At 46.1% G+C, this 27446-nt stretch overlaps 1 protein-coding gene across 1 annotated transcript in view; it reads left to right on the forward strand.

Moving 5' to 3' along the window:
* Nucleotides 1-4092: 4092 nt before the first annotated feature.
* Nucleotides 4093-27446, forward strand: part of IGSF21 (immunoglobin superfamily member 21) — a 32780-nt gene continuing 9426 nt past the window's right edge. Inside the window, exons 1-2 of the mRNA XM_042838158.1 lie at nt 4093-4231; nt 23383-23495. Coding sequence (XP_042694092.1) covers nt 4093-4231; nt 23383-23495 — 252 coding nt within the window. The remainder of the gene's footprint in view (nt 4232-23382; nt 23496-27446) is intronic.

Below are 27446 nucleotides of genomic sequence, written 5' to 3' on the forward strand. Positions count from 1 at the left end.
GGTTTGCATTGGTGTCTACTGGGAGGGACTCCTCCAAACAGGTGGCGGCAGCGGGTGTTCTGTCCTTTAATTGCAGCAGGATCAACCTCACTGAACACATCCCAATTGCCTTATTTATTTTTATTTTTTAATATAGTTTTTTAAGCAGTGTGTGTGCAAAACACATACGGCAAAAGAGCACGTTAGGGAGAGAGATGTATATCAGAGCATTACCAAGAGTGATAATTTAATGAAAGCAAATACCTGTGCTTGTGATTACCCCAGAGTGGGGAAATAAGGACTTCTTAACAGCATTAGCCACTGGCACAGATTTATATGAATAATTACAGCCCAGACACCAATCTTGGGAATTACCCATAGCGCAGGATACCTGCTTATTTTGGGGGTCTGTAATATTGTAATATTTTGGGAATAATACCTGAATATTTTGGGTTATGAAATATATATCCCCTTAAAGATTTAGGGCTAAGAGCACTTTGTAGTGTCTCCAAAATGTGCAAGAGCAGCTGTGGGTGTGGGTGCTTGGTGCTTTGCTCCTGCACTTTTGCAGCAATGGTGGAGTGTGTTAATTATAGCGTATTAATTATATGTAATAATTAAAACATGCATGCTGTGAAAAGCCCCTTGCTAACATCATGCAGCCCTTTTGCTCTTGTTGTCAAAGGGAAAAAAAAGGCATTGAGGAAATCGCTTTAATTCCCTTCTGGGACTTGGTGCTACCTGGCCAGAGCAGGATCAGTTGAAGGCATTTGGTGCTAAATAAAATGCTAAAAATGAATGCAGTGGGAGGGCAGGGCTCCTTGAAACAGAAACAGCTGCTTGCAGGGTTGCGCTGAGCCTAAAGTGGGTTTGAATGAAGGAAAACGATGGCTCCAAGGTAAACTTGAGGCTGGATAAGCTGTCATTTGGGAATGCTGCTGTTTCATTTTACAGTGGCTTTTTATTGTTAAAAAAGGATGAAAATAGTGAGACCTTTTGCTATCACAGCAAAGCAAAATATTTGGGGTTAAACGCAGTGTGTTGGGTTATCCCATGGTGATGTTTCTTTGCTTTTCAACTGCCTGAGTTTCTATTTTTGATGGAGAAATGCTAGCAAGGGTCATGAGCAAAGCAGCAGTCGGGGCTGGAAAGAATGGGTGGATTCTCCTGCTGAGACATTTCTATTGAAAGCAAGTTCCAGGTCCATAAATTGAGATAAATCTTCCTTTCTGTGGAGAAAATTGGATTATTTTAAGATGGGTGAAGTCTGAGAAATTGGTGCCGTGCTGCAACCACATCTGCAGCATCCCAGTGCCTAAATCCTCCCCAATGCATTTTTTCCCAATGGAAGCATCTCTTCCCACTGACCTAACCTGAAATATAGGAAATCCCAATTCCTTCTCTCAGAGCAGGATTTCACCAGGACTTTTTCCCCCCACTACACCAAGTTTAAGGAAAATCGTAGAACCACAGATCGATTGAAGTTGGAAAAGACCTCTAAAATCCTCAAGTCCATCCCCAACCCATCTGTTACAATAGGAAAGATTAACGCGGTGGAAGGGTGATACAGGACTGTAACAGCAAAGGGTCCAGCATTCATAGGATGGTATTTCAAAGGAAAAGTAAAGGTGCTCACCTGTATCTGAAGATCTCGATTCACAGAAAGACTCCACAAGAGAGGGGTCTCCAACCAGAGATCCTTCACCAGTAGCAGTCAGCCCTCAAATGGGATCTAAGAGAGATGCAGCCAGGCTCCAACACTTCCTGTCCCACAGCTGAACTGCCTTCCTCCTGTGCTCCTGGGACTTGACTGGTCCTTTCCCCAGGTGCTCAATGGTTCAGGTTGTGACTCAGCAGGTACTGTAAACCATCCCACCATGCCCACTGTGTCCATCAGTGCCACATCTCCACACTGAATGCCTGCAGTGATGGTGACCCCACCATCTCTCTGGGCAGCCTGTACCAATGCCTTGCCACTCTTTTGGAGATTTTTTTTTTTTCTAATACCCAACCAGAAAATCCACGGGGATAGAGAAGGGACTTGTAAGGAACAGGGATGCCTACGGCTTGAACAGGTGTTCAGAGTCCCCTTCCAGCCTCACCAGAATTCCTTTATTTCACCTGCATATGGGCATTTTCCATCAAGAGGGATGTTGAAAGATGGGAACCTGCTGAAGATCTTCAATGCACTTCATTGAGTTTTTCAGCCAACAGGCAAAAGTCAGGTCTTATACAGACTCAATGAGCACTTGTTTTGGCAAGGAATATCCTCCCTAAAAAAGCTCATTTTGGGGTCACCTGACTCCTGACAAAGGGTTGGGGAGGACGGGCAGTGCAGACAGCTAGAGACACGTGCTGCTCTTTGCCAGTTTCCTCATTAATCTTGATTATGAAGCCCTCGTGCTGAAGTTAATTTTCTTGTAGATGCATATCAGTCATGTAGCTGGGAATTTTGCGTGCACTAATGAGAAATTGCAGCCTCGTCACATTATTACTCTGCTAATTAGTACACAGACTTCTTCTGGAAAGGTCAGGAGAGAGGGGCTGAGAAACTTCACCTTTTTTTGTACCAAATTGGTGTCGCTTGGTGCAGAGGGAGGTGTGCGTATAGCTCTCTGCCCTGGATTTCTGCTGTTCCTAAAGGTGTTGAGGACAGTGCTTTGGATCTTGTTTTTGCATTGTCTCCATCCATCAAGGATGGGAAGGATGTTGGCTCCATCCTCAAATAGGGATTTTCTGTTGCAGTGGGATAAAGCTATGGGAAAGCCCTTATTTCAGAAAAGAAAAGACAAAGAACAGCCAAATCAGCTCATTTTGTGCTTTTCCAGCCTCTGGGGCTGTCAGCAGAGTACCTTAACCAGCCTCTAAATTCACAGGAAATTAAAACCCAGGCAAAACCCAATGAAGCCAGACACCCAATACAAACGGCAATATCTTCATCCAACAATTTACATCACTTACTGTCTCCTCCAATGTCCTGGGATTCAGCTGACAGCCTGCACGCTTCTCTTGCGTTCCACTACTAAATCTGGAGGCTGTCAAAGGCGTTTTGCTGGGGAAAGACGATGACTACTTCTCCAAGCACTTTGAGATGCTCCTCCCAGCTCACTGGGGGTGGTTGTGCATGCAAAAGGCAGTTGCAGAATGGGGGAAAAAAAAAGGACAAAATTGAGGTTGGGAAGGCTTTGCAAGGAGAAATTGCCCAGGGAAGCAGTCACTGTTCCTGGAGGTGTTTAGGAAAAGGAAAAGGTAGATGTATCTAGGGACGTTGGTTAGTAAGCAACATTGGTGGCAGGGGAGTGCTTGGAATAGATGATCTTAGACGTCTTTCTCAAACTTACTGATTCTATGATATCTTCCTGCTAATCATCCCTCTTCTGTACACTGTTTTGAGCTGGGTGAACCTTTTGAACTTTGAGCCTCATCTTTTTACCCTTATAAGTGTTTCACCTATGAGTTACATCATCCAATCGATGGGGGGAAAAAAAAAATCACTGTGTGTCTCTCCCGTGGGCATGGTTAAGCTAGGAACGCTATTTCTGCTGCTCAGGCATTGAGAGAGCAGAGAGAAAACCCACCCCTGTGCAGAGGAATTCCAGCAATTAATTGACTTTGATTTGATTTGATTTTGCAGTGACCTATGCAGAGCCTGATTTCTTTCATTGGGGGTTGGTTAGTGAAGAAGCAAGCCACAAGCCAGCAGATTCCATCAGTCTGGTGCTGCTGGTTGTGTTGGTTTGGAAGCTGTAACCCCCAAGGACAATGCTGGGGACTGTTTGCACGAGGCTGGCTTAAAATGAGGGGAGATCTTGCGATTTTGGGGAATGGCAGAGTGAAGCTGGGATTCAGAGCACAGCCTTCCCTCATAAACCACGCACATTCATACAAATCACAGCCCGCCCTGAACCGCCCGTCCCATCCATCCCCACCCCCTCCCTGCAGCCCCGCCCTGGGGCCGGACCGGGGCGGGCTTAGCCGGGCGGTGGATGCAGGAGGTTCGAGCGGTGACATCGCGGTGCTGGAGCTGCGAGCGGTCGGCTCAGCTCGGTGGGATCGGCAGAGAGGGGCGTCGAGCCCAGCCCGGCACCGCCGCGATGCCTTCCGGACCCTCCCATGCTACAGCCAGTGGTTCGGGGCACCGGTGAGCCCTATGGGGGCTCCCCTTCCTCCTCCCCCGCGGACGCTATGCGGACCATGAGCCCCCTGACCCTCTTTTTACTGCTGCTTTGGGATTTCCTGGACCTGGCACTGGGTGAGTTCCATCACCCTCTCACAACGGGATCAGCCCTGTGCCCTGATCCCAAATAACGGGAAAATGCTGTGCTGCGGGTGTGCGGGGGCTCTAGGCTCTGTGCCCCCCCTCGCGGCTTGGGAAAGGCTCTCCGTAATGGGAAAGTGGTTCTGGACCCGGTAGTAGGACGGTGGTTTTGGATCTGGGAATAGGGCACCCTTGATAATGCAGTGTTTTGCACTCTGTAATAGGGTGCCCAGGAATAGGGGACCCGCTAATATGGCAGTGGTTTTGGAGCTGGTAATAAGGCACCATGTAATAGGACAGTGGTTTTGGACTTGGTGATAGGGAGCCTGGTCATAGGGCGTCAGTTTTGGACCTGAGATTAGAGTGCCTGTTAATAGGTCTTCAGTTTTGGACCTGATAATATGGCACTGGTTTTGGATCTGGGCATGAGGCACCAGTAACGGAATAGTGGTTTTTGGACCACTGGTAACAGGGCACCTGGTAATAGGAGAAGCCACTAATAGGGTGATTAGTTTGGATTTGGTAATGGTGTATCAGACATTGACCTGTTAATAGGATGTCTGCTAATAGGATGCTGGATTTTAACCTGTTAATAGGGCACTTGTTAACTGAATGCTAGGTTTACATCTGTTGATAAGGTGGTTGCATGCAGAGTGCCTGGTTTGGACTTCATAATAGGGTAACTCAGTAATAAGGCAACCCATTTGGACCCAGTAACAGAGCATCTGTTAACAGGGTACCAGATTTGGACCTAGTATTAGGTCACCCATTAGTAGGATACTTGGCTTGGATCTGGTAATAAATGAATCTGCTGATAGGGCAGTAGGTTTAGCCCCTTTAATAGAGTACCAAATTTGGACCTGCTAATAAGGCAGGCATTACTAGGACACCAGTTTTAGACCCATTAGTAGGGCACTTGCAAATAGAACACCCAGTTTTTACCTCTTAATAGGGTTCCCCCCAACAGGACGTTGTTTTTGAATCTATTAACAGGATGCTGACATTGTCCTCATTAATAGGGACCTGCTAATAGGGTATGCAGGGATAGCCCCTAGTCCATTCTCTGTATAGTTCATCAAAGCCCTGCCTGCTCTGCACAGCTCTGAGTGCTGGGAGGTGAGTGGCACTGATTGGGCAACTGTTGGGATTTTGCTATTTCTAACACGCTTTTTCCTGCATAGAATGCAGCCATCAGCTGCTGCAGGGCACAGGGAGGGGGAGCGGTGGACGCGCTCTGTAGGATTGGCACAAAGGGGCCAATTCTTCTCGAGTTTGAGGTGAAGTGCACAATACTATCCTTTGGGGGTAGCACAGATCCACCTGCATAAAGCTGAGTTCCGCTTTTAATGTGCTTTTCTGCTGATGATTGATGAGAGTAGGGATGGGTAAGCCTGTGTTTGTGGTGTATGTTTGGGGGGGAGAAAGAGGTCAAAGCGTTTGTTCTGTGGATCAGTGTGGGGCTGTGGGGTGAGAAATGATATGATAGGATCTGATCGTGGCGTGTGGATCTGGATTAGTGCTGCCATGAGCTCAGCATTCAGCTCCTAAAACCCCACTGGAACTTCTCTGTGCTCCCATATCCTGAGGTTGAGCTGCTTGAAGTGTTTCCTTAGCGCTGTCCCAAAACCCAGCACTTTCCAAGCAAAAAAGAAATATATCATTGCAAAAAGCCCATCCCGATGCTCTGGCAGTGGATGGCAGTTCCTGAGGTTCAGCATTGGGCAGATGGCTTTTCCTTGGCTGAGAACATTCTTGGCTGGGGATTCTGCACCCGGGGATCTCCAGCCTTATTCTTGCCAGGGATGCAGCAGGATCCATGCCTACAAAGGGGATGTTAAGTCCCATCACTTTTTCCTCCACAATGCCTCTCTGAAGTGGTAAATTTTGTTCTTTTTTTCTTTATATGCACTGTCTACAATGCATGGTGCGTGCTCTGTGTTCTCCCCGTGATTTCCCCTATTGCTGCCCCATCTCTGTGGGTGTGATTGAACATCCTATCAGCAGTGCACACACTCAAGCAAAGCATCCATAAGAGCATCTGTGAGTGCATTTTGGGGCTTTCCATCTGAATCCATCACTTCTGAATGAAAAGCCCTTTTATTCCCTCATACGATGCTCCCTGTTTTCTGGATGTGTGGTAGGCCAGCTGTGCCCTTCCCTATACAGCTTTTCCCATTAAAACAAGTTCAATTTCTCCCCTTGGCCAGGAAAAGCAACCTGAGCATGGCTAAGTGGGTTGAGAGAGCATCAGAATGGAAAAATGAGGGCATATGCAGGAGGTGAGCGGTCAGACGGTGGCTGGCAGTGGCCCCATAGCCTTGCGGTGGTGGTTTTTGGAAAGGCACAAAGTCTCATCTGCAGGCAGGGTGATGGCTCCTTGGCTGCCCCAGGCTGTTTGCTGGCACTTCACTCTTGCCTGAAATACGTTCCCATCACATGCTCATCAGGTTTCTTTTAACGGGCAGGGAAAATCAGAGCTGTGTTTTGCAAACATGAAAGGAGAGTTAAATATGTTGAAGTCTGATCTCAGTGAGATATTGATATTGCCGTCATCTGAGAAGGTTTGGGGTAGAAAAGGAGAAAATTCAGTGGTCAGGTGTCTGGGAGTTTGCACGGTGCAGAGAGAGGAGGAGCATCCTTGCACCACGTGCAGAACAACCTGCTCTAATTCACCTACGAGCACATTGCGCTGACCTGGAAAAGCAGAACATGTTCCGTCAGCCTTCCTGCTCCTGCTTTCCCATCTTGCATTCAGCTCAGGGTCACCTTCTCTTTATCCTTTCCTCCCCTTTTCCATGAATTTCTGCTTCCTGCAAAGCCTCATGCTGCCTGAGTAAATCCATAAAGTCCTTCTGACAATCCACCCTGCTAATTGCCCTTGCCCTCTCCCAATTAGGCCAATTTTGTTATTCCCTTCTCTCTCTCTCTCTCTCTCTCTCCCAGCTGCATTTTGCAGCTCTTTAGAGCTGCCAGCTTCAATCTTAGAGTGTTCTTACAAAGCAAGCTTCCTCCCCTCGCCCTGCACCTTCCTAAGTTAATAGGCAGCTTTGGGGCACAGAGTTGTTCCATGCTTCATTTTCCTGCAAAACCCCCCGTATTTTAAATTCTGTGTTCTTCCAGGTGCTGGAGCTCAGTTTTGGGGCAAATCCTTCAGATTCCCCATTCCCTGTTGCAACGAGCAAGTTCTTAGTGTTGATGGTGCTGCGGTATTTAACTTTAGGTCTGGCTGATTTCCTTTTTTTTTAACCAAATTTTGACTTCTCTAGACTCACAAAGATCACAGAGCCAGGGCGGATGTGTGTTGTGTGTCCTGGTTTTGCTTTCAAGACCCATGAGCTAAGCAGCCCTTGCTATATGCGAGGTGTTAATCCTATCTTCAAGGTGGTAAATGATCTTATATGCAACACGCTAAACACTACATATATAATCATAGGATCATTAAGGTTGGATAAGACCACTAAGGTCATCAAATCCAACTGTCAACCCATCTCCTCTAATAATGTCCCTCAACGTACAACATACTCTATGCTGTATGCAACACACAAATGCTATATGCAGTACGCTATATGCAAAGTGCAAATGTTATATGCTGTGCACTGTATACTGTATCCATTGCAGCCCTCCTGTGTGCACCATGGGCTATCTCTGGTACCTTCACACCCTTGCAGAGGTCTTCCCTCTGGTTGCATGCAGGCTTCAGCAGCATGCAGGTGCAATTCAGTTCCTGCATTAGTTGATGCACTGGGTTTTTATGGAGCATCTGATATGCATGGGGAGGATGGGCATCGCTTGGCACTTACTGTTGTTTTACTTACTGCTTTCATTCCCTGCCCCATTTGCTTGATTTCATTGACTGCAAGTCAGGCGCTGTGGAAAAGTCCATTGAAGGAGCCCCCAAACCTTGTGGTTGTTTTTTTGTTGTTGTTGTTGTTGGCTTTTTTTTTTTGTTTTGTTTTGTTTTGTTTTTGGAAAACTTCCCAGCCTGGAAATCAGCCTGCATAGAGCTGAGGAGGGAGGATGCAGCTGATGTGCTGTGTTTGCTCCGTGCCAAGCTGCTCTCTTTGCCCTTTTGTTTGCTTGCTGCAGAGGCACTTGGTGTACTGATGGGCTTGTTTGTAACTAATAGCTGGTGCTCACATTATCTCTCTGGCATTATCTCCTTCCCTCTTTTCCCCATCTCCTTCCTAAAATAAATAGTCAATCACAGCTTGTTTTCAGTGCAGGACTTCTACCAACTTTGGGACAGATTCATGGTGCAACTGCCAAGGGCAGGCAGGCTCTTAGTAAAGTGCAGGACCACGACCCACATCACAATGTGCAGTCACCATCACTGCCAGCTCTATATTTTCCAGGGCACAAAGTCTATAATAAGCAGAAGATTGGGTACCAAGCAAAACCAAATGCTGGAGAAAAGCAGTGGAAATGGGTGAATGAATAACCCTTGTTAATAGAGTCCTGACAAATCCATGACTCTCCATCCATCCATAGAATCATAGAACGGCTTGGGTTGGAAGGGACCTCAAGGATCATCAAGTTCCTATCCCTCTCCCACAGGCAGGGCCACCAACCTCCATGTCTGGTACTAGACCAGGCTGCCCAGGGTCCCATCCACCCTGGTCTTGAGCACTTCCAGGGGCAGCATCCACAAACCTCTCTGGGCAGCTGTTCCAGCACCTCACCTCTCTCTCTGTAAAGAACTTCTCCCTGACATCCAATCTAAACTTTCCCTCCTTGAGCTTAAAACCATTCCCCCTTGTCCTATCACTGTCTCCCCTTGTAAAACGTTGATTCCCCTCCTGTTTATAATTCCCTTTTGAATCCTGAAAAGCCACAATGAGGCTTCATCATAACCTTCTCTTATCCAAGCTGAACAAGTCCAGCTCCTTCAGCCTGTCTTCGTAGGGGAGGTACACCCATCTATTCCTGTGTCCAATCATCCCTGTGCCCATCCATGCTCACATCTGCCCATCCCTTTCCATGTCTGTCCATCCCTTCTCACAACCATCGTTCCCCATATTTGTCCATCCCCACCCATCTCTACATCCATGCAAGGGAGGTTAGGAGTGGGGAAGGAGGCTTTGCAGTTCTTGGCTGGGTCCGCAGCAAGGGACTTCTCGCTACCCTTGGCTCCTAGGAGGTTTGGGGAATATCAGGATAAAGATAAATTTCCCATCAGAAGGATGCTGTGAGCAAGAGCCCTTCCCAGCTTCTGGATGACATGTTTTATCTGTTCTGCTGCTGGAAGCAAATCTCCATCTGCAAAACCCTTTTTAGTTGAAAGGCAGCATCCTGGAGGGCTGGAGCAGGGATTTTGTTCTTCTCTGCCCAAACCTGTGTATAATTTTCTTTTATATAATGCCTTCAACAATATACTTCAGAGAGGAGGGTGAAGAGATTAGCAGCTGTGATTCCAGCCCTGCTCCACCTCCCGGTGCTTGCAGATAAATTCTGTGGCTACATCCTGTCTGCTCAGGCTGGGGAAATAGGAGCTGGAGCTTCCTCTGATGGGATGCACCCACTTTGCATATACACTGATATTTCTTTGCGAAATGACTGGAGTAACTTCAGCAGCAGGGATGGGCAGTCGTGATCTGGGAATGCCCCTCGATGGGGGTTTGCTTTTTCCTGTAGGACCGAAGCAATGGTTGAGGTGTGGGACTAAAGAGATGCTTGGTGTGTGGGACCAAAGTGATGGGGGAGGGATGCGGGATGATTGGAGATATGGTGGGGTTCTCCTGTTGGCTCCTGGGTGTGCTGTCATCAATGGAAATGCTTTTGGGGGGGATGGATTGCATGGATAACATGGGATTTGCTGGTGGCAATGTTGTTTTCTGTTGTACACAGACTGATCCCCAAAAGGAGGTTGGATCTTGGTGTTGTCAGTACTTGAAAAGAGGAAAATTTTGGAAAGGGCAATGGCTCAGGGAGTTGCTGGCTCTGCAGGGAGGGCAAGATGGGCTAAAAAAGCAGGAGTGTGTGGGGGAAAAGTTTATCAGGTATCCCCCAAAGCATTGGAATTGCTCTGATTTGGGGGTGTTTTGGGGAGGGTGTTTTGCCCCATGCTGGATGACCAACAGCCTGGATCTGATCAAGCCAGTACGACTGCTCTAGTTACAACTTATATGCACATAGAGATGAAATATTTTCATGAGTGCCAGTGGAGGTGGCTCTTTTAAAGTTATATTTACATCTCATTGCACTACTATTGGTGGGATTGGCTTTTTTTTTTTTCTGTCTTTTTAAGGAAATCTTAGGAAAGATATAATATATGCAAGCTGGCTGGAGATGGGTTTCCTTCTGACGGAGAGAATTTACTCTGCTGTAATTATAGCAGCAGCGTGGGAACACAAAGGCACTGAAGGAAGCCTGGTTGCCAAATTTAAGCCCTCTGCTTGCAAAAATGTATCTTGTTAACTTTTTTTCAGCAGGAAAACACATCTGGGTGACTTTGGAGTAGGAGATGTCTTTGCAGGGGCAGGATTTGGTCACTGGGATGGGAGGGTTGCCCATGTTCTGGGATTTCTCGTTGCAGTGGGGCTGCGTTCTATCATTTGTTTGCCCAGATCCCCTCTCTTCTCCTATCCTCTCATCCGCTAAAAGCTTCCCACTGTGAGAAAACAACCCAACTCTTTAAAATTTAAAAGGCTTACTTAAACAATGTTATCTGTCTTGGAAGGGAGAGAATATACTGAATGGTTATATTTAGTGCTTGGTGTAGGACAAAGGAGATGCAGAGAGATTTTTAACATGAGGATGTTAATCAATTATACCACCTCGCCTGGGAGGTGTGGATATATGGATTTGTGTATGGATATGTGCAACACATCCATGAGCATGAGGATGGGAGAAGCAGGAGCAAAAAGCAGCCAGGCAAGAGCTGAGCATCCCTTCTTGATCACTTATTTCCATCCCAGATGCTGGCTGGCTGAAGCCCTGAAAAGTGCAGGAGTGTGGGGGTGCTCTGGCTATATAGGACCTATATGGGATATAGCATAGAGGGCTATGTGATGCTATACTTCACCTTTTTCTACCCAAAAGCTGACTGGATGTAACTCCAAAAGGTGTGACAGGATGGAGATGCTCTGGTTGTATGGGATATGTAGGAGATATAGCATAGATGGCTGGATAGGGCTGACTGCAGCATGAACAGCTGAGCTCCCTCTTCCCCGAAATAAGGCTGGGATGGGAAGGAGAACACTTATAGCTTGTAAATGGGCTGTTTCACAAATCCTGCTGTCCTCTCCCTGCTGGCAAGCTGTGAGGAAATCCTACCGCGTTACTGAGCCTCTTTACCCACCCTCGTGGGAGCACTGAATTAAAGGAAATATTTTATGATCCTACGCTTCGTTATGTTTTATTAAAAGCAGAGCATTGGCCTCCCCTGCCACATTCATCAGATCAGAGGCTTTGTTGATTTTTTTTTTTTTTTTTCCACCTCCTATCCCAAGGTCTTGCTACTGTTGCTGTTGTTTCTGATGTCACTGGTTTGTGCTCTCCTGGTAGACAAAGTGGGGAGGAAAATGGGGCAATTAAGATTTTTTAGGATGCCCCAAACAGGCTTGGGGACATGGAGTTGTGATGCAGAAATAAAGCTGTTGGGTTTTCTGGGGTGTGTCCCATTTCCAGACTGCCTTGGGGGTGCAGAGTCATGATGCAGAAATAGGGGTGGATGTCGGAAAGTGGAGAAAAATAAATGAAGATGGTGGGGGCCAGTACATCCTCGTGAGCCTTTAGGATACCTCATGGAAAAGGAGCTTGGAAAACCCAGCTTTTTGGGGGAAAAAAACCCAGCACAAAATAGAGCTGCTTAGCAGAGCTGAAGGAAACAGGATGCCCTATCAGTCCTGCAGATTGACAGCAAAAAGCTGGCCAAATGAATGATAGTCAGGCATATCTGGAAGCAGTCAGGAGACAGGAAGGTATTAATTAGCAGTTATTTCTCAATGGAGCAGAGATGGATAGGGATTAAGGTAACAGCCATGTGCATCCTCTCCACAGCAGCAGTAACATAACGGTAAATCAGTGTTATGAATCGGTGCTGTAAGAGAGTGATATGTTTTAATCTTATTAGTGGCATGGCATTACTGGGAGAGCAAAGGGATTATTAATCACGGAGTGTAAATTGGGGAGGAGAGAGTGGCTTCGAATCAGCAATCCGGCTTTGTGTGGCAGGTGTTGGAGATGGAGAAGAAAAGAGGCAGACAGAGGATGGGTGAATGGGAGGATGCCAGGGGATGAGCGTGATGTCAGCATTGAAGAGATAAAGCAGCCCAGCTCAAGGCAAAGGGTTGGAGCATTGCTGTTCCTCGTACTGATGTTGGGTCTGGGATATAGAGATCAGCCCTTGAGCAGGAAGGTGGTAGGTAAAGGACTTGGTTGTGTGGGGTTGGGCAGGGGGTGAGGGGATTCCATGGCGTTATGTATGTAATAATCTAGCATGTGCAGGTATCCGTCCTACCCACCCCATCCACTCTACCTCTCTCTGTCCTTCTGTCCACTCCTTCCTCCCTTTCTCTGCTCCTCCATACCCACATCCCTCTCTCTATTCTTCCCTCTGTTCCTCACTCCATCCTTCCCTTCATTCCTCCCTCCCTCCATTCCTCTTTCCTTCAATCCCTTCAATCCCGCTACTTCTTCCTCCCTTACTCTGCCCCTCCATACTTTGATCCGTCCATCTCTCTCTCCGTGCCTCTCTCCATTCTTTTGTTCATCTCTCCATCCCTCCCTGTCTGTTGCTCCCTTCTTCCTTCCATCCATCCCTACATTCCACTTTTCCTCTCTCCTTTCCTCCCTCACTCTACTGCGGTGGCTTTGCCTTGCTTTTGGGCTTTTGAAGCACTTCTGCCTGCTACCAGGTTTTATTTCCCTCATTTCTCTGCTTGAGGTCGTGCCCTTGTTGTATAAGTTCAGAACATGGAAAAAAGAGAATAATAATAATCCCTTCCTGTTTAGAGAGCACAGAACCAATGGCACAAGCAGAGATTACAGGCAGTTGGGGAGTAGGGTGGGAGCAGATAGCTCCCATTTTATCACCAGTCGCTAATCTGGGCTAGTTGGATTTGACTGCAAACAAAGAAATAAGCAAATTGTTCATTGTAGCTTGTGGTCACGTGCTCCTGCTCTGGGCACAACACCTTGCTGGGACTTTTAACATGGTGGGAAACCCATGAGCAGCACCCAGACCTAAATCCTCATCCTTGCTCTTCAGGAAAATTAATTTTTATTTTCCTCTTCTGTCCACCCCATGCTTGTATTTCTCTCAGCTAAAGCTGGAGGAGTAGAAGGTTTTACGGAGGACTGTGGTGTTTCTGATGTTAACGTTCAATATTGCACTTATTTTTGAGGAATAGTGCTCGTCTCCAATGATCCCTTGCTGGTGTTCGTGTTTCACTTGATTTCAGGTGCTTTTGTAAAATGGTAGATCTTGCACTCCCCCTTGCAAGCAGGGAAACTGAGGCATGGATGGAATGCACACTTCACACTGCTTCCAGCTCCACTAATTAACACAGGCTGGGATTATGCTTAAGCCTAGATTAATGAAGTGAGCTATGGTTTCAAATAATTAGCTCCTGGTGTGGTAATCCTCACCCGGAGGCAGGGCATACACCTTTCACTTTAGCAAGAGCAACCCTCGTTTGCACCAAAAAATAGAGAGAAGGTTCACAGGGGTTGCAGCAACTTTCCTCGTTAAGTTTCAGCATCTTCATGCAGTGTATCAGCTTCAGAGTGAGGCTCTAATAAACCGAGCTGCTTACAAATAATTTGTGGTTTTTTTTTTCCTGTAATGTTGATGGTGTTTCTCAATGCATTGCATTCAGAATTTGGCTGGGTGGGATTTTGGTAGCAGGATCTTGATCCCTATCCAGCCCTGGAGAATGCTTGGAGCAGTGCCTGCATCCAGGTGTTGCATTTTTCTGCTCCAAAATGAGGTAGAAACAGAGGTGCAAGAGGTTGGCTGATGGGATCTTGTATTGATACCTAAAGTAGAGCTTTTTGCTGGAAAAAAAGGTAAAAAAAACCAAACCAACCAAAAAAAAAAAAAAAAAAAAAAAAAAAAAAAAAAAACCCACACCTTTTCAGTCCTTTGCAGAGTGCTCCAGGATCTCAGTACAGCTTCTCCTGCTCTTGCTACAGTTAATATCAAATTAAACCCCACATCTGCGCTGAGGAGGGGTTTGCTCTGCAGTGAATGGGGATTAACAGATTCCACCAGCCTCAGCACAATACTGACTAACTAAAAGGCAGGAGGGGTGTGAAGTTTTAGCAAGCGCAAGGGGAAGGATGCTTATGTTTGCAGGGCATCCTGCTCCTGAGCACCAGCCAATATCATGCCCAGGGTGTTGGGGAGGGACCATGCATTACTGCAAAGGGATTTGGTTGGGGTTTTTGGGTGCTTTCAACATGTGGGGCTCCATCAGCGGTTGGTCAGGGTGATGTCCTGTTCTCTCAAGGGGTTAGACTGGAAATGCTGCATGGAAATAAATGCATTCACAACTGGTGCAATGTGCCCAGAAAGCCAACATATCCTAATCAAGGCAGGTGACATCTCTTACCCATTGCATCCTCTCCAATTTTGCAAAAATTGATTATCTTCAGCTTGCGTTGGAAAAAAGTTGGGGGGCAAGCAAGCTGGCTTTGGTTTGAAGGAATCTATCCTAAATTGCTTATTTGTGGTTTTTCAAACAGTATGAATGGCAGGTTGCTCCACAAGCAATCAGCCCCAATTTGCATATATACATACAAGCAAATGAAGAGAGTGATCTCCATTTAAAAATCGGGGGATCTGGGGCCCTGCATGACCCATGAGTGCTTTAAGTTTCAGTTTTCGCAGTGTAGGCGTGCATCGTTTGCTGGCAGCTTTAGGGCAATGTACTGAACATGCAGGAGGAGAAATGATAAATAAAATTTTGGTGTGCTGGAGTAAATGCTGCTAAACATACTTCACGTCTGTGCAGCTGTAAGAGATAAATATTCTATCTATAATTTATGGGCATGGTTTCCTATCCTGTGCAGAGGGGTCTGGTAGTAGCTAATAAAATACATCGAGAGGATTACCAATGCAGCAAACGCAGCCCTGCTTGTAATTTGCATGGGGTGGAAAGACCTATCTTCTCTTCTCCATATTGTGTGATCTCTTTTTAGTATGATTTATGGGTTTTGGGGGTCGGTGTGTATTTCCAAGTGATTTTGCTTGATTATCTGTCTTTCTCTGTGGGTGTGTGTGCAGAAAAACTGCTCATTTATGAGTAACGTCAGGCTGTATCATCGCAGCCAGTTCTTGTCGTCAGCTTTGAGGATAGTGAATTATTTCCTATATGGTTGATATTTCCCGTTTGTTTGAGTATAACCTGTAGTCTTGCTGCTCCCACTTATCCCCTGCTTATTTCTGTCTTCTAAGCCTTATTTTTTTCATGTTTTCACTCCCAACATCAGAAGTTTTCCACTATCTGGAGCATCTCTCATTTTGTAATAGGTGCGTTTATCTTTGCTGTGATTTTCTTCTTTCCAAGGATACTGTGGGTTGGGGTAGGCAGGAGGTAGCCTTTGGCTTTGTGACTGCAGGATTTCCATCATCAATGTCATGTTTTGGAGTTTCTCTCCAACAAAGTGCCTAATTTTATCTAGGGATCTACTAAGCACCTAAATGACGCATGTATTGGTTATCCTGGGTATTGCTTGCTTCAGAAAAATGCCTCAGCCATTTTTACAAAACTTACTCAAAACTTTCATTTTCTTTCTTTCCTCTTTGTTTTGTTGCTGTCACACTCTGGGTTGCATTGCACAAGCTGACCACGCATTCCACTGTCTATGGAGTAAAAAAAAAAAAAAAAAAAAAAAAAAAAAAACCATAACCTACTCCCAGAAACGACCAATTTCCTGAGGCTTTCACACAAACATCTTGTTTGACAGAGATGTGCTACAAGCACTAACTCGATGCCAGCAGTGAAAGGAGCTTTCTCATATTGTGCTCCGGTGAGCTGGAACAGCACTGCTGTCAAGCCTTGGCTGGAAAAGGTGTGACAAAAGACATTAAAACAGGTTTTGTTTCCCATGCACGGGGTGCATAGCTGCTTGGATGGCTCTGTGCGTTTCAAAGTTGTTTGTTGGTGACACACTGGAGGTGAGGCTTGTGCACAATAGGCTTGTGCAAAGCAGGGCTTTGCATTTGTTTTATTAACTCCTGCTTGGTGATGGATGGATGAGTGGGGAGAGTCAGTAGGATGGGAAAGGAGAGAAAAAACTGAAAATGCTGGAAGGAGTTGGAGAAGGCAGGAGATGGGCACTGGGAAGAGTGAAGGTGACTCTGTATCTTCTTGAGGTTCCCAAGTCCTAAATTGCTCGCTCATTGTGTTTGTGTGATCCATTGCCAAATGGCACAACCCAAAGGCCAGGGTAGTGCTGAAGTAGATGGGATGACATTGAGTTCTCATAACTTCACACTGGAAAAAACGGAGTCTAGCGTTGATTCATGGCTGCTACAAGTTGTTTTTCTGGTAGTAAGGTTGCAGTAGAGAGGCTGCCCCATGTTTGCAATGGGAGAAGCACCTCTTACTATGTCTGGGGCTGTCTGCAGAAATCCAAACCCTTGAGAGACAAGTGGCTTTTTGTTCAGACCCTTCTTCACGTGTCCTTGCCTATACCGAGGTTGTGCTGATGTGGATAAAAACCCACCCAAAGCATTTGCAGTGTTTTTTTTTTTTTTTTTTTTTTTTTTTTTTTTTTAACCAACATAATCCATTTTAAGCTTTGGTCTTCATTTTTCTGCAGCCTGTGCTATTGTCACGCTGCATTGGAGCATGGCTATGGGCACTGGTTGGATCTAGTAAGAATGTAAGATGTAAAAATTTAAAAATGGCCGTAATATTCATGGTGATGACAAAACTAAAGTCTAAAAATTGGTTTTTCTTAAGGTATGGTGGTGTAGTTTTTTGAGAAGCCCTTGTGTGATGTGTGGTGTTAGAAATGCACTGCAGTGATGTTTGGGTACCATGGCACAACATGATATTAGGCTTGAATTGCGGGATTTTAGTTGGCTGGGATATTTTGGGGGGAAGGAAGTGCAGGATTTAAGAAAGAAAGGAAAAAAAAAAAAAAAAAGCTGTGGGTAATGTTCAGAAATCCCATCTCAGTTGGGTTTGAGAAATTGTTGGAAGTTGGTGTTGTAGTTTGGCCTTACACACCAGTTGGACTGTGACACTGTGATAAAATCTGACTGGCAAGGCTTAAAAAGAGGATGTTTTGAAGAGTTTGCAAACATTTTTATCATAAAATCCAAATTGAAACAGACCCTTTAGGGCCTGCCTGTCCCTACTGAAGGGTCCCTCTATAACTGATGATGCCAGTGCCCTGCTTTTAGTGGTTTTCTCAGTTAATCTTGATTTAAAAGGGTCAAAAGGCCAAACCAACCATGCTCAATCAATGTATTGATTAAAATTATTGATTAAAATGACAAAGAGCTAGCAAGACAGGAGACACATCCATAGGATGGAGATAGCTTGGTGTAGGCTTTGATGTGCACATTGCAACCTATTTCATTAGAGAAAAATCCTCTATGCTATGTATTCTATGTCTTTTCTCTACAATGCCATAGGATTTAGGTGCTGGTGTGGTCCAGCAACCCCCATGCAGTATAATTAGAGAAACAGCTGCAAAGTGCTTCCTCCCTCTTATGCAAATGGATGAGGTAAGAGGTATCTAATTAAATGTTTGTACTTTAATTCGCCGTGGTGTGTAGGAAGATGAATTTTAATTACTGGCTCTTTAATTGTTTGGCCGGCCTGTTAATATCCTATTTACACAGTGTTAATACAATTTGCTCTCTGTCAGCAGAGCTCTTCCTTGCAGCGGGAGCGCGATTCTCCTTCTGCTCCAGGTGGCCTGGTGACGCCAGGTCCTATGGCTATATTGCGTGAATAGAAAAAGAAATACAGCATGAGGAATGAACAAAAAATTACAAAATCCAGCACAAATTTTGGGTGGGTTTTGGGGGCATTCTGCCCTGTTGATACTCAGGTTCTGTTTTTCTTTAAGGAAAAAGTGGGAAATCAGGCAAAACTTATGCACCTTTATGCCTTTAAAAACACAAAGGGGCTCCCCCCCACCTTTTTCCTTTGTGAAAGGACCATCTCCTTTGGATGCCTGACGCTGCCTCTGTCTGTCACATCCGATTTCAGTTGTGAATGTTAAACCTGTATTAAAATACTTTTTTCCTCCATTTTGGAGGGGAAAAAAAAAAAATCAGTGCAGCAGCTTGCCAGGGAAAAAAGCTCCAGATTCAGCAAAATATGGCCACTCTGTGTTGGGACATATGGGAGTCCTTCGCTGTTTCTTGCCCCTTGTAGCCCTCCTGGATTAGTAGGAGAGGCAGCAGCCCATTATAATTGTAAATTGCCTGGGAAGTTCATAAATAAGGCATTGCTGGAGCTGGGAATATAGCTGGGCAGAGAAGGAAAAAGTATTTAGCTGTGCTCGCAGGAATGGGAGCAACTGCTGGTATTTAATCTTTAATGAACAAAATGTTGCCAAGTGCTACGAGTCAGAGCACGTTTGCTTAATGCTCCTCAGCCCTGTGGCCACAGAGAATTCAGCCTCACCTTGCGCTCTGGTGACCTCCCATGTACCTCTCATCATCTTCCTCCCTTCTTTTGGGGAATGCAATTTCTTAGAATCATTAAGGTTAGATAAGAGTGCTAAGTTCATCAAGTCCAACCATCAACCCATCCCCATTATGTGCACTAACCGTATCCCTCATAGTTTTAGCATCCCAAGTGGCTCTTCTGCAAGGGGCAGCGTGCTTCCTCCATCAGCAAAATCCTGAAATCCTTTCAAACCCTTTGCAAAGAAGGTTTGTGCGCTTGGAGGATTTCCCTGTGCTTGCTGCTGTGTGCCAGCAGAAGGAACCTAGGAGGGCAAAATTGCAGAGAAAAATGAAAAGGCAGAAAGAGCAGGAGCCAGCTGGGCTGGCCTCATGTTAAAAGTCAGTAAGAGGAGAGGTGGAGGGGGTCAAAAGACTGAAAGACACAGAAGGGTTAAGTCTTGAATGGAAGAATGGAGACATCAGAGCCAAAGGAAAATAAGAAAGAGCAGGAGGAAAGAGAAGAGGGGAAAATGATGCAAAGCACCCATTAGGTTGCTTTTCCTGAATGCTTTTGGCGGACCTAGGGACAGGAGGTGGTGAAGGAAATAGTGTGAATTATGTATAAGCTCTGCTAATCGTGGGCTGATTACAGTGGGGATGTGTTTGTATCACCTGTGTTGGCGCCTGGAGGGTGTTCCTGCTTGGCTGCCCATCCCAACAAAGCACCAGAAACAGCACTGCCACCCCAAAATGACCATCCCTTTAGGCACAGAAGGGGCAGGTGAAATGTGGGGATATTCCCAGAGACATGTCTCAACCCATTGTTGGTTTGGCATTGGCTTCTTGGGGAACAATGAGATTTGAGGAATCGATGAGCATACAGGGAAGACAAGCACCAATTAGTGTCAATAAACCCACATTTTCCTTGGATGTAGTTTAAAAGTAATTGGACACACAGTGAAGGGTTTTCTCGATGGGGGGAGAACCATGGGACACACCAGAACGCAGCAACATCCCTCAACTTCTGCATGCATTGGTGTTTGCACCTCCTCCCTTGCAGCTGTTCTGTAATTGAAAGCGCCGAGCATGTTACAATGTGCTGCTTTTATTAATGTGTCACTCCTGATTTAAAAGGACATTTCACTTATCTCTTCCTGCCTCCTTCCTTTCATAATTTTTTTTAAGTGAATGTTGCAAGAATTCCCACTGCTCGCTATCAAAAATACCTTTTTTTTCTTTTTTTTTTTTTTTTTTCCCCAGGGATGAAATATAATCAGAGGACTGCATTTCTATAGGTCAGAATCTAATCAGAAGGTGGCATGGCTCATCTTTGGCTATGAAATATGTTTTATTTTAAAAGAGTGGAGGGGAAGGAGAGGAGCTTAGAGCTGGGAGCTGCTTTGGGGCTGTAGAGGTGCTGGCTGGCCAGACGCAAATCCAGTGCTCAGCCCTTTGTAAAACGGTTACAAAAGACTTTCAGGTTCAGCAGTATCTGACATTACTGTTTTCTTCTCCCCTATAATTAAAAAAAAAAAAAAACAAAAATCACAAAGAACAACCAGACCAGGACTTTCTGCACTGTTTCCATAGGGGGTGAGTTCTGCTCTGCTTCTAAGGAGGAAAGGGAAAGATACACGTGGGGTTCTGTGTTGAAACCTGGCAACCTTGTGAGTATGGAAAGTGTGCAACGCTTCATTTTTCAGAAAAAATGGCAAATTTTGGACTTAAAGTGATGTTTATACCTTACACTTATTTTAGCCCATTTGGTTTTTTTGGGTTTTTTTTTTTTTTTTTTTTTTGGTGCACCCCTTTCTGTCTTTGCTTTTCCATCTGATTAAAAGAAAAAATGAACTAGAGGCTTGAAAGTGAGGCCAAACCTTGGAATTTGCTTACAAGCATTCAGGAGGGGGGGGGAATATTCTGTGCGATGCAAATTTACCTTAGATTTACCCAGGGGGAGTCCCTGTGAACCCAAGCAAGGGACTGCTGCCTTGGAAACCCTCCTGTTGCACAATATCAGATGCCTCCATCAGAGACCTGCATATTAAAGCAAAAATGTTTGGGTGGAAGCTGAGGAGAAATCTTGTTGCAAGACCTGGGGGACAGTGCAGCAGGATGAGAACATGACCCTTCCCATAATCACGTTCTGGGGGGCAGAATTGCAGAGCAGAGCCCCTCTAGCTAATGGTTGGGCTGAGCATGGGAAGCAAGCAAATGACCACAGTTTTGACTGCAAAGTACATTTTTCCAGCATTTCTCTGCTCTGACAAAGCATTGGCTGTGATGTCTTAGAAAGCTGAACTGTGGTTTGGAGGGATTTTATTGACACAGTCCCAAAATCCTACAGACCTGCACTCAGCTCTTCTCTGCATCTTCTGCTCACTCATCCTTCTGGGAAATCAGAATTAGGTTTGGGGGTGTGCATCTTGGAGGATGGTGACGCATGGCAGTTCTCCACACTTGGGAAGAAAGAAGGAGAGATGAGTGCTGAGATTCATAAGCATCACCACCAATGATGAATGCACCACTAAGAAGCCCATTTGCAGCTAACAGGGATATGCCAGCATGGCAGAAGCCAATATCAAGAGCTTATTTCCCTGCCAGCAACAGGTGTAAGAGAAAAGGAACGAGCAAGCCCAAATCCAAGCTGGAAGCAGCATCACAGCATCGCTCTCTCACCAAGAAGGGGCTGGGATGTTGCATAGGAGATTTCTGTGGGGATGTGCACCAGAGCAGCAGGTTTTGGATGAGTCCATCTGGATTTCTGCTTTTTTTTTTTTTTTTTTTCTTCTTATCAGTTTGGGTTTATTTTCCCAGCCTGTGTATCTGGCATTTTGGTGGCTGGCTCCTCCACAGGACCAAGTAGCTGCTTCTCCTTGCTTCATGCCCTTTCCCTCTTTCACCATTTTCCTTCTGGTGAGATTTCACTCTGAAATGGGCATCTGTTGCTGGTTGAGCATGGAGGGTTCTGGCCCCTATAGAACCAATGCAAGAAATTGAGAGGTTACAACGAAGTAAGAGTTGGTTTTGCAAAGCACAGAACATCTTATCGCTATGCTTTATTTGTAAGAAGTAGATATCCTCATAGCACTGCCAAGCCTGAATTATCTGCTCTGATGCTTGGATGCTGTTGGTCCAACCCTGAAGGAGCAACTTTGCAGTGGCCCACTTCGGATTTGAGGCTTGGTTTTGAGCAAGGGTTGAGGTGGGAGCTTCAAGGGTTGAGGTATAGCTATGGGACTTCTGCAACATATAGAGGAAGACAGCAAAAAACCAATAATTTTGGATTTTTGAAGCCATTTGGGAGATGGAGTTCAGAGATGTGTGTACAGGGATTCGGATGGGGGTGCTCTGGCTTTGCACTACCATGTGCAAGAGTGGGGCTGAAGCCAGTGCAGAGCACTCAGAAATGCATTTTCACCCTCTTTGCCTCAGTTTACCCACTGAAGAAAAAAAAAAAAAAAAAAAAAAAAAAACAACTACAGGGGCTGCTTTCAAGCCAGGCTGGGGCTGGTGTATCTTAATAACTTGCAGGCGCAAGGGAGAATGCAATCTCAACTCTGTCACCTGTCACTTGTGCTGCTGCTGCCAGCCTTATATAATTGGCTGCTTGATCCATGCCAGGACAGGAGGGAGATGAGATCTTGCCTGGGGGCTGCCCACGTCTACTAGCAAGCAGAGCTCTGCCAGGCACAAAGCATTGCTTTGGTGCTTGTTGATTTCTGTGCCTGATCTTTTGCAAATGTCAAAGGTGAAGCGGCAAAAACAGGGATACGCCCACAAAGAACTTGTGTGACCCCTACATCCCTCCTTTTCTCCCATCTCTGCCAGCCTCAGCTGCCTCCTCTGCAAAAGAATCTCAGTTCCTCCACCACTCGGGGCTGTTTGCAAACCCACTCCTATTTATTCTGCATTGCTTTTCCATCCAATGCAAGCAGCTGTTAAAACAAAATGGATTTTTGCAGTGGAATTTGAGGTGTGCTGCTTGGGAACAGTGCCAAATGGTACTCAGTAAGAGCTCAGATCTGCAGGGCTGTCAATCTGCAGCTGGAGGAGGTACAGCAAACTAAACATGAAATGCAGTCCCCTGCCCTCTTGACCCCAGCTCTGTGCTCCTGCAATGGGTTTGCAGCAAACCAAGAGGAGAGCGATGGAGAGAGGAAATGAAGAGAAACGAGGCTGCAAGTTTCAACTGTGGATCTCAAATCCTGATTGGTCTTTGGGGTTGGGGTTTGTACACCGGTCAGCTTTGAGCTTCCAGAGACAGGTGAGATTTGGGTACCTGCGGGCAAGTTGGGTGATCTTGCAAAGTAAAAGAGAGAGAGAAAAGCAGCAAAAGGGTTTTTCATTGCATTTTAGTGCTGGTAAATATATGTTACATAATATTAGGAGGGTTTTCCCTGGTACTTTTTTTATGCGTTTGGTACATACAATGACAAGATCCGCATATGTAGGGTGTAATCAACTTCTAGTCTTTGAACAGAGCCATTTAATGCCCCCAAAACCACTTAACAAATTTTCGGCATCCTATCCAGCTCTTACATCCCTTTTTTCTCCTCTGTTGCAGCCTACCTGACAGTCAGCATCGAGCCACTGCCGCCTGTAGTGGTGGGTGACGCTGTGACGCTGAAATGCAACTTCAAGACGGATGGAAAGATGCGGGAGATCGTCTGGTACCGGGTGAGCTGGCACCAGCCTCTGCCCTTGGGGATGGGGACATGGAGGCAGTGGTGTGACATGAGGTCAGGGATGATGGGGAGGAGTGTGGCCATCCAGTGCGACGGTGGAAATATCATTTGTGCTGCTGTCCTTGCACAAAGCCAACAAGGAAGTAGCCTGGCTCTTAAAGCAGGGAGGAGAGGGGGGGAAATGAGTTGACAGTCATCTTAAGGTTTTTTCTTTTTTGTATGTTTTACTGTTTGGGTTTTTTTTTTGGGGGCGCCGGGGGGCGGGTTTAGGCTGGCTTTGGTGAGGGTTATGGGTGCAAGGGGTTGGTTGGCACTATCGAAGAATATGGAACTGGGGTTGGCACCATTTGGGATTTTTAAGTTGCAGGTGGCACCATCCGGGTTTCTGAGTTGGGATGGGGTGCCATTTGGGATTTCTGAGTTGGGATTAAGGTCAGCCCCACTGATTTTTATTTATTTATTTATTTTATGTTGGATGGGAAATAGTGCAAAACTGGGCATGTATGGTGCTTTCCTGGGCTTTTCTGCACTCTGCCTTGCCCCAGAGAAACAACTGCAGTGGAAAAAAAACAACCTAACTTATACAGAAAAAAGCAGAAAGTTGCAGGTGGTGAAGATTCAGCTCTTTGGTTTGCTTGCAAAGAAGGAGCTAATGGGGCTGGTGGCGTCAGATGAAAGGGCTGTCCCTTGCTGTAGAAGGTTTTTTCTTGTTCCTGCTGTGTTGTTTTTGCCCCTCAAATGATGAGCTGCTATGCCTTAAAGCTATTCTGCACAGCTGGCAGGGTTTATAAATACAGAATAGTGTTTGTGGTGCCGATGGATATTCTCTTGCATGAGTGTGCTGCGTGCGTTCCCATTGTGCCCTGCTGTAAATATGTGTGGTTAGGTGTATCAACAAAAATATATTTAACTACAAAACAAAAAATTGTTCCAGACCCCTTTTTAGTGACTTGCTCTGGGGCTTTGTCCCCCTTCCAATTTGGGGAGGAGGAGGCTTTTTTGCACGGTGCAATCTTCACCAGGTTTTTGCTTCCCTTTTCCATTCAGTAATATTGGATTAACCCACTTTCCTGCAAGCTGGGTCTGGATTTGCCTAATCCCACTGCGTGGAGGCATGCTCAAGCCCTCGCTGAGGGGACAGCACATGGGGTGGCTGAGCAAACCGCAGTGTGGGATGCTATGGAGAGAGTGGGAGGGGAAAAAATAACCCAGCTTTTATTTTTATCTCCCCAAATCCTCCTATCCTCCAGTTGTTTGGTATTGTTTTGTTTTTGCCTTCCTTGCCTTTTTTTCCTCCTTTCCCAGTGTGCTTCCTGCATTTGTAAATCATTCTGACAGTGCTTTTGTGCTCTGTGCACTGGAGCAGCCCAGTGGAGCAGTGCAGATAATCTTGGGGCTTTGTTTGTTTTAGAGGAAGCAAAGAGCTCATTGGCTTTAAGGCGCAATACTTTGCGGAGGTGAAAGTGGGGTGCATAGGAAGGAGGCAAAAGAGGTGGACTGTGGTGGCAAACTCAGTGGCAGCAGTTGGATGGAAGGCGTTGGAGTGTGTGTAGAATGCATACAGAGTGCGTGTAGAGACCATGAGATGCATACATAGACCATGGGATGCATGCCAACAGGGTGTGTGTGTGTGTAGACCATCAAGTGCATGTGTGGTTCGTGAGGACCATGATAACCCATCAGGGCATATGTGTAGCCTGTGAGGTCTGTACATAACCCATCATATGTTTGTGCAAGCCATAGGGAGCATGCATAGTTCATGGGATGCACACGTAGACTATGAGGTATGTGCATAATCCATCCTGTGTGTGTATGGTTTTATCAGGAGCATGAATAACCAATCAGAGGATGTGCGTAGCCCATAGAACGTGCACGTAGATCAGAGGGTGTTGTACATAATCTATAGTGTGTATGCATAAGCCACAGGGAGGGTGCGTAGCCCATGGGGTGCGTGCCTGACTCATCGTGTTGTAGCTCATCAGGGCGCATGCGCAACCTGTCAGGGATGTCTGTAGTCTATGGAGTGTGTGCATAACCCATGGGGTGCATGCTTAGAAGTGGTTTGTGTGCATAGCGCATTGTGTGTGCCCATGACCCATAGGGAGCGTGCATAACCCATGGGATGTGCAAACAAGACGATTGGTGGCACCTGGGACAAGCAAAGGACATGATACATAGGGGAAGGAGCATGGAGCCACGTAGCTTCTCTGTGGAAAACCACCACTGTGTGCTGTCTGCAGAGGTGTTAATTAACATCCAAACACCCCCATGAATCCTCACAGTAAATCCATCTCCAGTGGGTGTAATTTGCCTGAGAACATGTGCAAACATGGTTGGAACCCCCGGCTTCTGTCTCGAATCCTCTAAGACCTTTCAGGAGGTGAGATGGCAGCATCCTTGCAAACGAGCTTGTAATGAGCACTGGAAGACACCGAGCTGTCAAACTGTTGGCTGCCTCTGATTGCAGCATCTCAGGGGTTGTACTGGAGACCTGATTAGTGTGGCCACTGCCACACCACAGCGAGTGATGGGGAGGGAGAAAATTACTTTTCGCAGCAGTGCAGAGCTCTTAAACAAAAACAAACAAACAAAAAAAAAAGACAGCAAAGAGAAGGAAGAAAATCCTCTTGGTCGTGTGTTGGCTCTGCACAGGTTGCACACGGCCAGGGGCTCAGATGACGAGAGGCCAATGGCATGGGATATTTTAGTGGTTTTGGCATGGTTTTGGTGGTGGATGAGTTGTGGGCATGTTGCTTTGATGGAGCAGTGCAGCTCCTGACTGGTGTTTGTCCTGGGGACATGCAGCACTCAGCACTGGGGTGTCCCTGGGTCAGGTGCAGGTGGCTTTCCCCCATTTCATTAACTTGTTGCTCAGGGTAATTAGCAAGAAAGAAAACAGCAGGAAGACAGGGATTGGTATTGTAGTGTCCATACACAGGCATTGTTCCCCCTGGCACTCTTGGTGCATGGGCATTGCTTCCCGTTGCATCCACAGTGCATGAACACTGCTTTCTGTAGCACTCAAAGTGCGTGGGCTTTGCTTTCTGTGACAGGCAGAGGCCAATGTGTTCCAGATGTTGGCAGCACATGATCAACAGTATCAACAGTGACACTGCGTGGTCCCCATAGGGGCTACCACTGCCCATTACGAGCAATGTGACACCATGGCCATTCCCCAGTGTCTCCTAGTGACAGCAATAAAGCCACCATGGGCTCCAGGGGAAGGTGACGGCGAGATACTAAAAACACTGCAAATTTTTGGGGTGTTGCACTCCAAATTTTTCAGCCGAAGCAAATCTATTGCAATTTATAAGCTTGCTCCTGTTTTGGGACAAGCCACTGGTTTTATAGCTGCAGAGAAATGCTCTGAATTACGAGCACAGTGCTGATGGAGAGATCTTGGGACAGTAAGTGAGCATGGGCTGACTTGTGCCATTCATCTCCATGCTGGCTGGGTCGGTTCTGCCGCTCAGAGGTGATAATTTAAATGTCAGCATGGGTAACTATTTTAATTCCTCAAACTCAGGCAGGGAGACAAGGTCACATGCAGCAGCACAGTAGATTGAGAGCCAGCAGCGTACTCTCTATTATGGCTCCGGCTTCAGGGAGCATCCCAAAACTATACGTGACCCTTCTGCAGTGTGTGTAATGCTCATCTGTACGTGCATGCATTCTGTATGCAGCATCCCAATGTCACTGCTCCCTTTGGGGAGCATGGGGGATGGAGATGCTCTTTTGGGGATCAATCCATCCCATTTTTGGGCAAAGAACTCAACCACTCAATTTATTTTCCCCCAGTAGTGCTTTTGGGTAGTCTTAAGCAAAAAGCAAGGCAAGGACCAGAGGGTGAGAGCTTGGGATGCATAGCACCTCCCATCCTTTTGCAATCCAGCTTTTCCTCCAAAGTGCCTTCCTCCATCCCTTGGTCCCCATCCATCACAGT

Source organism: Centrocercus urophasianus, unplaced genomic scaffold, assembly GCF_019232065.1.
Source record: "Centrocercus urophasianus isolate 14NV4802_14NV808 unplaced genomic scaffold, USGS_Curo_1.0 seq_735, whole genome shotgun sequence".
NCBI classification, from domain to species: Eukaryota; Metazoa; Chordata; class Aves; order Galliformes; family Phasianidae; genus Centrocercus; species Centrocercus urophasianus.